We start from the raw sequence: 11,589 nt of genomic DNA, 5'->3' as shown, positions 1-11,589 counted from the left end.
CCACGCAATTAGTTACAAACGCTGTCATAGACTCGTTACTCCTTTTCTTTACCACCAATCTTCCTTCGACGTAGAGAAAGCTTTCGCACGGCAACGTGTATAAATCTTGTTGTTGTATGGGTATTCTTATCTCATCGCTGTGTCCAAACGTCGTATTGGCGTACGGACTGTACGTGTGTGTTTCAATCTTGACGACACTGTCGTCAAAGATCGGTTCACCTCCAATGTTAAGGATATCGACCATGCTTCCTCAGATATTTCGCACCGCGAATCCCAAAGATCGTAGAAATTCAACGTTCGATGCGGTGAGCTTCTTTCTCGTCTCTTTTTTAGCTCCACCGAATGTTGATCGGGTGATATCGTCGACCGCTGCCGTAAAGATATTCTTATCTCTCGCGTGCTCCGAGTCGTTCAGTACGAGCATCTCATATGTCGTCCGTACACTCGCGCGCGTTATCGCTGTCGCAGTCGTACGTGCAATCTGACGGTGATCTCTTCTCCTCGAAAATCAATCAATCGATCGTCCTGATCCACAACGCGAATCGTTAGGTCCGTAATGCTCCGTACGGTGATTGGCAGGTAAATGATCTGTGCCGGCGTTTCCGATATCTTATATCCTGGTGGCACGCTCGGTGAAAACTCGTGTATCGTGTGCACGTACTTGTCGTTGCTGTACGCGCCCGCGGTCACGTTACACTCTACGCGAATGATGTTTACCGAATGATAGTTATCGGTACGGTCCGATTCGTACCATTGTCGCGGCTCCAGCACGCATTCGTTGAAAATCCCAGCAGCGATCCAATGTTGTTCGGTTTGTTAAAGTTTACTCTGAAAGCGCACTTGATCTCACTCTTCATCGTATTGTTGTTGGCACGAATAATCAACGGATAGTCTTCATCTTCGCCGACGTGTTCTTTCTCGCGACATATTGGATTGATCCCGTAAAATGACGCGTCTTAGATACGTGTTTATATCACGCAATTCGTACGATCCTTCGGGAATGGTAATTTCCTTGTCGTCAAAGTAGAATTTATTGTTCAAAGAATTCACGTTCGGTATCGTGTAATAGGTTTCAAAATTTGTCAGGCCGAGCTCGTAATCACCATCGCTCAAGTCCACGGCGGGAAAGTAGCTTACCGCGAGGACGCTACTCTTGCCGGTGAGCGTGAATGTCAGCGACATGTTTGAATGAATACTGAGTTCAAACAGCGCGACGGTCGTCTTTAAATTGATCGTCAACTGTCTGTAGAAAGCGTAGACACAGTTGTCCGCATTGCTCTGATCGTATCGTTGAAAAGGCATGTGATTGTACTCTATCTTCGTCATGTTGTTCTTAGATACAGCACCAATTCCCTCGGCGGTCGAAGATTGCCAAAACTGTCGAAATATATGTTCGATCTCCCTCTTCGCGTACGCCACCCAGTGAGTACCCGGTCCCTCGGCGTTATCCAAATTCACGATACCACTCTCGTTTCGACGCACTCCCTCTGTTGGTAAGGCAGTACGCATGAAAATACCTCTAAAATATGGAATGCGCATACGTTTTGCCAGTTTTTGTAGTTGTACGTTGGTTGTTACGCCCTTGGGAATTTCAGTATCTCCGCGACTTTTTTTTTCTTCTTCGATGCCACTCCTTGCCCGCGTTTGTACGGAGCGAGATAAAGTCCATGACCTTTCATGGCGCGATTGTGACGTTTCAATTCTTCCAGCTGACGCTGCGCGGCTTTGTTATCGTTCACGGCCTTTACGACTCCCGCCGCTCTGCCGACCAACGAGCCAAGAACTCCCAACAACGGTAGAATCGGCAATACGCCGCCTCGTTTCGCCGCCGGAAGTATTCGCCTGTTCGATAATCTCTTCTTCTTCGTCTTCTTTGTTTTCAAGCCCATTCCGAGCTTCGTCTTAGCCTTCATGGCCACCCAGACGGCTGTAGCGGCAGCTCTCTCTCCGAGAGTCGAATCTTTCGCGGTAATGCGTTTTCGCGCTTCCGCAGCAAGTATCTCGTCCGCCGCGTGTCTCTCGGCGAGATCGTTGCTACGCGAATAAGCTATGTCGTGCTCGCGACACGCCGCGTCTAATGGATTAATACCTTGATCGCCTCTCGCCAATCGTTCTTCTAAATGAGTGCCCGGGCCACAAAATTGATAGCCGGGAATATGCAATTCGATCGGAAGTGCGTTTATCGCGCGATTTAACAGGCCTCTACCAATTTTTTTCGTTGACATTCGCCGCAATCCTTTATCATTGGCGCGGGACCGTCGATGTGCGTTCGCTGCCACGGTTGATTGTAATGTTCGTAACAGCGACGATAGGTCTGAACCTCTAAATCCGCCTTTATATGTTCCGGAAGCTTGTCCCACACGCAGTGGACGTGATCACCGCACGTTTGCAACAGAACGGCTTTCGGCACAAATTGCAGCTGTTCGGCGCTCAAGCCGCGAATATCGGAAGGTCTCGACAGTAGGACGAACATCTTTACTACTGAGCGATTCGCGGTTCCGCTCGCCTATAAATAGGCGTTCGAGTCAGCCAGAGAGTCGGCAGTGTGGAAAAAATGAGATTCGTGCGACAACCGTTGGCGATTCGCGTGACCAATTGCGACGACAGATTACGGTCGATGGGGGGCAACGCGGAGAAACGCAAGCACGGTACGATGTTACCGACTACTATACGCGCGATCATTTGCGGCCCCTCGAATTGCGGTAAAACCAACGTTTTGATAAGCATGTTGGAAAGTCCGCACGGCGTACGTTTCGAAAACGTGTACGTATACTCGAAATCGTTGCAACAGCCGAAATATCGATATTTGGAGAATTTGTTGACATCGATCGACGAAATCGGCTACTTTACGTTCTCCAATAACAGTGACGTCATTCCACCGAGCGACGCGCGTCCAAACTCGATCTTCGTCTTCGATGACGTGGCGTGCGATAAGCAAGACGCGGTGAGAGAGTATTTCTCAATGGGCAGGCACTCGAGCGTTGACTCCTTCTATCTCTGTCAGACGTATGCGAGAATACCTAAACATCTGATACGCGACAACGCGAACCTGCTGATCCTGTTCAAACAGGATGGTACCAATTTGAAACACGTGTACAACGATCACGTAAATACCGACATGCTATACGACGAATTTTGCTAGTTGTGCCACGATTGTTGGCAACAAAAGTACGGATTCGTAGTGATAGACAAGGACAGCGCGCTTTTGAACGGCCGATACAGAAAAGGATTTAACGTGTTCGCGATACCACAAAAGCGATCAGTCGTTGCCGATACCTCGTCGGAGGTGAAACGTTAGCGTTATAGAGACATCGACACTCTGCTTTGTTTTCCCCGCGATGGCCGCGATCATCGGGAGCGAGAATATTCGCGAACGCGAGAAGATCGTGAAAGAGATTGCGAAAACGAGTGATTCGATTCGCAAGAAACTTCGCGCTTTGAAGACCGGTAAGATCGAGAAGGACATTGAGTTGGACACGCACTTTAAGCCCTTCATCGGACCGCTGCAAAAGATCGTCGACAACTCGATCGCGGTGAAGGAGGAGCCGGAAAGCGTCGCTGACGCGGGGATGGAAACGTTACCCGATCAACAGCGCGAAGAGGAGGATGCGATGTCGAGAAAGAGGAGACGAGATAGCTCCTGGTCGAATCGCTTCGGATCGACGCCGCTTAATTTTCTTAAATCGAAACGATCGAAAGTTGCTCCACTAAATGTACCTGCACTGATAACCTCTACACCGTCCGCGGCGACGCGAACCGTACAACGTACAAGTTCCGAATCACTCGCGAGCGATGATGATGATGATGATGATGATGATGATGATGATAATGATGATTTCGAAAGCCTGAACACAAGTAATCTTGAGACGTCCATTCGAAAGCAGTTGCAGACAGCGGAGGGTCGAGAAATATTTGAAGAATCAAAGCGAGATCACTTGGGTCCGTTGGGCCAAAAGTACATCGGAATTGCTTTGAGCGACAATCAAAAGGTTATAGACTACGTGTACGGCGTTCGTTTCGACAACGATGGAATGATGCTCGGCAATAAACGTTTTGACGTGGACAAGGCGGATAACATAATTATCGGCGACGTACGATATATCGGCACACCTGGTCTTTACGAGTTGATCTTCAAGAGTCAACCCAATGACGACATCTACACGGAGGACGATAAGCAAACGTACAAGAGCATCCTGTTGGAGACGAGTGCTCATAAACGCAAACACAATGCGCATGCTCCATTACTGGGCAACAGGGGATACAAGTATAGATATGTAATCGCACCGTTGATATCTATCGAATCCAGAAAGAAAAAATCTGGAAAGGGATTATCCATGCCTCGCGCGATGACGCTAACCGACAATAAGATCGACTACGTGCACTGGGACGACCCCAACGAGCTGGTGGATCGTCTCCGATTGCTCGACGCTTCGCGCCACGCTGGCAACAATGCTCACGACAACGAGATCATGTCGATCATCGAGGAACTTCGCGAAGCCGGGCTTATTATAAATTAAACCATGCGTCGGCGAACCATTCAATCAGCATTGAAATGCCGATCAACAAGTTTGGCATATCGCTCGGAAGAGACGGGGCGGAACCGTACCATTGATGGAGCGGATTAATGAGAAATTTCGTGCGCGATAACGCTCTGTGTCGCACCGTTACGGACTTTGACGCAAGGTCGCGGAAGATTCGCCGCGTGGCGCAACCAGAGGCTGACGATGACGCGGTTAATAAACTATATGTTGATCAATTCTTTAAAATGTTGAGCAATCAACGAAAAGAATCAGACGAGAAGCTGACTGCATTCGAGAAGGATCTGCAAGCGTTACGGACTACGATAAACGAGCTTCGCCATTCGACTATCGTTGAATCAGACGCAACAACGAACAACAATGGACAAACGGTTCAACAGAAACGACTATCGAAAGGCGGCGAGTGAAGAGAGGCAACGGTTAATTGACGACGGCGACGAACGAAAACGAACGATTCGAGAACGGTTGTCGGACGGCTGTCTAGCGGTTCAAGAACGGTTATCGGACGGTTGTCGAACGGTTCAAAAACAGCTTAAAAACGATTACGAGCGGTTTAGAAACAGCTGCGAACTACGCGGAGACAGGAAAGGCTACAAACGGCTAAAGAACGACGACGACGACGACGACGAATGGAAATAAACGGTTAACAAACGGAAATAAACGACTCAGGAACGGCTAACGAGCAGTTATAAACGGCAACAAAAACATGACATCGCTAAAATCCGACGGACGTAAAAATATCGAGAAGCAACGACTCGTTGAGGAACTGCACGCTCCGGCGAGAAGAAATTTTCCCCGAAGACACGTCATAGTGCGAGGGTACGATGACCTGTGGCAGGCTGACATCGTCGAGATGCGTCCGTACTCACGTTTCAACGGAGGTTACCACTACATACTTACCGTCATCGATGTATTGAGCAAGCACGCGTGGGCCGTGCCACTCAAGGGTAAAGGCGGAAGCGAAACAGCTAACGCTGTCGCTGAGATCATTCGACGCAGCGGGAGGTGCCCTAGTAACCTACAAACCGATATGGGGAAGGAATTTTACAACACCGACGTGCAACGTCTCGTGAGGAAACACGGTATCAATCATTATTCCACATATTCGGTATTGAAGGCGTCGGTCGTCGAGCGATTCAATCGCACGCTCAAGAACGACATGTGGAAGATGTTTACGCTCAATGGAAGTTACAAATGGGTCGGCGCCTTGCCGCGACTCGTATCGGATTACAACGCGCGCAAGCATCGAACCATCGGCATGCGACCCGTCGACGTTACCCCCGCGATCGCTGAAAAACTCTTGGCTACCGTATACAGCGCGATAAAAATCGCAGGTCTGGCAAAGTTCAAAGCGGGCGACTCGGTACGCGTTAGCAAATACAAGACGATTTTCGAAAAGGGTTACACGCCGAATTGGACCACCGAGGTGTTTAAGATCGTTAAAGTGCAGCATACCAATCCCGTAACCTATCTACTCGAGGACTATCGTGGAAAATCCGTCGCTGAAGGGTTCTACGAACACGAGTTGCATCGCGCGACTTATCCGGACGTGTATCTCGTGGAGAAAGTACTCCGCAGGAGTGGCGACGAGGTTTACGTTAAATGGCTAGGATTCGATGGATCGCACAACTCATGGATACATAAGGAAAATGTTATTTAATACATGCAAACTTTTTTTATTTTTTAACATAAAAAATATGTAATATGTAATACATATGTAAAGTGTTTGATATATGAAATACAAATAAAGTATGTGAAATACACACATGTGCAATATATTTATTAATATTCTTTCCAATACTGTAATATAATACTCACAATACGTTACGTTATACTACATACATTCATACATTCATACGTTATACTATTACATACGTTATACGACATACGTACGACATACATACGTTATACTATTACATACATATACTACTACATACGTTATACTATAACATACGTTATACGACATACATATACTACTACATACGTTATACTATTACATACGTTATACGACATACATACGTTATACTATTACATACGTTATACTATTACATTTTATACATACAATACACTACGTTTTCAGAGGGGGTATTTGATAATGCCCCCACGGTAACGTATCGGTCGAATCGGGTATAATGTATCGCTTATCGTCATACGGACTCAGAGCGATTTTCGTTTCGTTCACGGTGTACACCTCGTGCTTTTCCGATCTTATGCAAGCCTGCTGTCGCGTCATTTCAATTTCATCTCGCAGACACCGCGTGTAATCGTCGAACGTTATCGACCTGGCTACGACATTACTCTTAACACCTTTAGCCTTTTTCGTATCTTTCTTACCGTCCACTCGCAAGGCGTACATCTTTGCTCTAAGCCCGACGAATTCGGTCATGATCGCACCGTTGTTTTCGTCTTTCATCAAGCCCGGCACCTTCTTGTTCTCGAGCGGTATACCGTACGCGTTGTCGATCGCGTAATCGCTCGTGTCGAATTTAGCGATATCGCGTTTCATGTTCTTGTACACATCCTCGCACTTTACGTGATATATCAGACTGTCCGTATCGGTGTACATAATTCTACACATGTCCTCATACAGGGGAGACATGTACTCGTGATGAAATTCGTACAAACACGTCTTGGATATATCGAGAATGCACATGCCGACGTAAATAGGTTTGTCAAATTTAACCTCGAGTTTTCGAAGTTCGACGGCTATCAGATTTTCCGAAAAAACGGTCCTACTGTGAAAATTTGGTTTCGAGATCAGTGCCTCCGCGCCGTATCTACCGCTCCACTTTGTTAACAATTTTACATTAACGTGATTTCGAACATTCTCCATAGTTTTACCGAAAACCGCGTTGTTCATCAATTTATATAAATTTTTCTCGAAATCGTTTTTGGCCAGTGTTCTAAATTTTGTATTAAGTTCGATGTATTCGCGGAGCCATGGAGATTGAGAGAATTGTAATACGCGATGAATTTTTGTGACGCGAAGGCCGTGGCGCGTGCACTGCTGTAGGTTGCGGTAGTGTATTACATAACGCTTCTTATCGTATAACGTTGCGAGAAGTTTTTCCTGTCGTTTGCCGGGCGGTTTATCGCGCGTTGGACAGAACGGTAGGTCGGCGTGAGCGTCGTGTTTATTCTGCGGATACTCTATGTCGACTTCGAGAATGTAACCCGTGAGCGAATCCAACGCGACATCCATAACATTAAAATCGGTTACGTTTTCGACCCATTGAAAATCCGCATAGGGCAATGGTTGACACATCGCCCAGCCGTACAAGTTGTTTACATCGAAATACATCAGGTATGACGTTGGTTTCGACGAATCATAAGATTGCATGTACCTGTTATTGGCTTGTGCGTATCTGTTTGAACATTGACTCAAACCGCCGCGTATACCACGTTCGATGAACATGACCATATCAATGTCCGTGAGCAGTTCGAAATTGATACGCGTATGTTTCAACATAGCGTCCCACGTAAAACCTGGTAGAGTGTAATAATACGCCGGATCGAGTCCATAACTCGCGACGCAGCTATCGCGAAAATTTTCAAACACGTCGGCCAATAACAAGACATCGATCTTTAGATATAAATCGCTGTATTCGCCCAAGGTTCGAACGGAGAACCGCTGCCAGACGTTAACGGCGTGCTCGTAATCGCTCTCGGATACGGTGTCACCTGTCAATGAACTGTAAAACGAGTCGCGCGATGGTAAACACGAGTCCTCCAACTTTTCGACGCAGTCAATGTACTCGTATGGAAATACACCTTTTCGCGTCAGCAAATCAAAATTTTCTGTGGCTAATTCACAAAATTCGCGTTGTAATATTTGCAGTTTATCCTTGCTGAGATATGATGCTAATTTTTCGAGACTTGCGGTGAGAAATTTGTATGAGTCAATGAATCTTAATTTGATGCAATTTTTTTTGTCTTTATCCTCAGTGCTTTTAACGTTCTTCGTAAACGAAATGTATTTTTCTTTGGTAATTGGGAGTAAGTCTACACGTCCTTCGTACGCGGTAGCTATTGTCTTTATTATAAAATGAGAATCATAACCCGATAAATTATGAAATATTACTGGGATAAAGTGAGAATTTTTATAATTCAAGTTACAATTAGAATGCGCGGGACCTCGATAATTGCCGGTCAAGTGACAGTGATCGCGTACTCGCACGTCGTCTGGCTCGAACGGTTTTTCGCACACGTGACAGTGCGTTGCGCTGTTAAACTTTTCCCACTCGTCTCGCGTGAAATCCGCCATGGGTATATTAGCGGACAAGATGTTCTTTACGTCGTGTGCTAAACGTCTTAGTTCCTCGGCGAACCACGCGACGCAATCCTTATCGCGACGAAATCGATACGCGGATAACGAGTCGTCGTACGAGCACCGCACGTAGTATCCTATGCTAAATACCTGATGATGTTGAGACTTGAACGTGGACGTTGTCGGATCCGCATCCGTCTTCTCGAGGGTACATTCCAGGTCGGCGTATACGACATATGGAAGTCGTTCCTTCCTGCTGTGATTCTTAAAGGCCAACCACTTGTCGTTATCACTCGGTAACTTGATCGCGCAGTCGTTCATCTGCTGACAGTCGACGGTGTGGGCTTCCAATTTCTCGCTCGTGTAGAAATAATGTAAACAGCTGCAAAAAGAAAAACACAATTTTTGTAAATTATTAAATAAAAAATAAAATATTCTATAATTTTTATTAAAAGAAGTATAGGTACTCACCGATCGCAAAAATATTTCCGACCACGGTGCCTGCTCAATTGCGTGCTCACGAGGCGGGATAGATTTTTTATCCACGCGAAATGTCCCACGTTGTCGTCTCGCGGGTCCTGCGCGTACAGCAGATTTACGTGCTTTTCTCTCTTCCGGTCGGTGAGCCGTATCGGGAGAACGGTTGGCGTCTTCTCTCCCTCGATGGTATACACATTGACGGATATATCGTTGCGTTGTTCAAACTGTTTAATCTGTTTCAAAGTCATTGGAAACTCAATGTCTTGTAATTTTAATATTTTTGCGTAATGAGGGTACGAGGATTCCCGATATGTATGATCCTTGGCAGGATACAGCGCGGCGACCACTGACCACGCGAAGCACGCATTGTCCATAGATTGCACGTTGATCACAGCTTTTTTCGATTTAATTTCTTGCGGTAAATTGATGTAACATCCCGCGCGCAAAGGATTGTACTTGTTCACGTTCACTGTTAAATTGAGTATACGCGATAACGCCCACCCGCTGTCGCGTTCCTGAAACTCCTCGAGTTTCGCTAATGTGGGCTTGATAACGTGTAGCTTGTACCACTCGCGCAGATTGGACCGATCGGACGAACGAAAGAGTTCACTGTTTCTCGTGTTGATACTTTTGTTCGCACGTTTCTCACCCGTCACAAACTCGCCGTTGAACACAGTGTTTATCTTTATACTTGCGTGTCTTTGCATGACGTTTTGCACATGATCGAGCACGATTACTTCAGCATCTTCGAGAAATTTTTGCGGTTCGATGTAATTGGTATTTATCACTGCACCGGTCAATACACGGCTTTCGAACGCGGCATCGATCTCTCGCCAGACGAGTCTTTCCACGTTTTCGTTACCGCTACTACTGCCCGCCGCGTACTCACCACCGATATGTACGAACCGTCTCTGTAATAGAGTCTTCGCACCTTCGAGTCGCGCGATTCTTGCCACTAAAGATTGTCTGTGTCCCGGATTGTCTGTTTCGCGAATTGAGAGCCGCGGACGCTTGGAACGACAGTCTTCTTCGAGCTGCTCGATAAACTCATCGCATAGCTGTGCCCATGCTAAATATTCACTCAAGGTAGCGATTTGGTCGGATCCTTCCAACAGGTTGCGTTCCGTTTTATCGATATGTTCCATGTTTTTTAATACTGTCTTTTTCACACTATTTTTTAGATCGCGTCACATTCTTCGATGGAGCACTTGCACGTGACTCGCTTACACGTTGGACAACGTCGACAGAAATATAGAATGGAATAATGTTTAAGCATAAGATTATAAAGACTGAAGAAGGGGACATCAAAGTACCAATCATTAAAATCATTAAGTTCACGGTCAAGAGCTCTTTGAATCGATGTATGATTAGGACCTATTATCTTATTAAAGATATGTAAAATTGATCTCTGTCTGTTCATGTTTTTCATCACCGCCAATTCGACGCACTTCCCAATGCCTGTGCGAATTTGAGTGAGCATAGTATCAGTGAGCATGAGCATATCAGTAATAACTTTATTCGCCCAATAGCGATACTCCTGATACTCCGAATCAAAGTCAGGTTTAAAGTAAAAATCACAAAAATAAGAATTATCCCGAGCTTCACAAGCTTCACGTTCTTTTGCCTCGTCCCGCAGCCGCCGATACAATTTCCGTCTCACGTTATCCGAATCCCATTCATAAGGATAATTAATATAGTCGATAGCGACTCTTTGTTTAACGCTGCGTCGATCAGTTCCGCGTATACCTAGTTCGCGATCGCGAAGAAACTGCACCGGTGATGTCACATCCGTTAATTTCACTCCTCGATCTTCTTCACGCAGAACATTGGCGACATCGTTTATTAAATCATCGTCAGATTCCTCTTCTTCACTTGACCATTCCATGTTGCGCACATTTATAATGCCCCACTCGCGATAATGTTTTTTTGATCAATTCTTGCAAATTGGGCACATTTTGCATGGATATATTTGGAACAATGGAGTGCGACAATCTCCGCAAAATCGGCCGTTCATTGCGTTGAACGGCTCGGTTACATGCTCTCGATATTCACGTATGTGCTCACCAGTGTCTGGTACAGTGAGCATGCACGAATAACACAGTTTATCCGAACCATATATAAAATAAAAATAAATCGCGCAACACTTCGTATGTCCATCCAGCGCTAAAAATTCGGGACGTGGCATTAATTTATTGACGACTTCTTTATGATCGTTGTCTTCATCACTCAAATAATCACTGTCGTCCGTTAACGCGCGATACTTGTCTACATCCATATCGAAATTATTGTCCATCTCGTGTGCAA

General features: G+C 45.9%; 1 protein-coding gene across 1 annotated transcript; it reads right to left on the bottom strand.

Annotated features, from left to right (window-relative positions):
• Nucleotides 1-5,548: 5,548 nt before the first annotated feature.
• LOC139785014 (uncharacterized) lies at nt 5,549-10,430 on the bottom strand. Its single transcript, XM_071724183.1, has 4 exons — nt 9,277-10,430; nt 7,570-9,187; nt 6,933-7,140; nt 5,549-5,556 (listed from the first exon to the last, which is right to left on the bottom strand). Exons 1-4 carry the CDS (start codon nt 10,428-10,430, stop codon nt 5,549-5,551), a joined length of 2,988 nt encoding a protein of 995 aa, XP_071580284.1.
• Between the last annotated feature and the right edge of the window lie 1,159 nt (nt 10,431-11,589).

Source organism: Temnothorax nylanderi, unplaced genomic scaffold (assembly GCF_030848795.1).
Source record: "Temnothorax nylanderi isolate EJ_2023f unplaced genomic scaffold, tnyl_v1.0 TNYL_tig0723_pilon, whole genome shotgun sequence".
Taxonomy (NCBI): domain Eukaryota; kingdom Metazoa; phylum Arthropoda; class Insecta; order Hymenoptera; family Formicidae; genus Temnothorax; species Temnothorax nylanderi.
Note: the sequence above shows the minus strand (reverse complement) of the source record. Positions and strands in the feature narration are given on the sequence as shown.

Excerpts from the sequence above, each read along its gene's own strand:
- LOC139785014 (XM_071724183.1), bottom strand. The coding sequence starts at position 10,430 with ATGGAACATATCGATAAAACGGAACGCAACCTGTTGGAAGGATCCGAC. Across the intron at positions 9,188-9,276 it reads CGGAAATATTTTTGCGATCG|CTGTTTACATTATTTCTACA; the intron begins GTGAGTACCTAT and ends TTCTTTTTGCAG. Across the intron at positions 7,141-7,569 it reads TATACGATAAGAAGCGTTAT|TACATGTCTCCCCTGTATGA; the intron begins GTAATACACTAC and ends TTTCATCACGAG.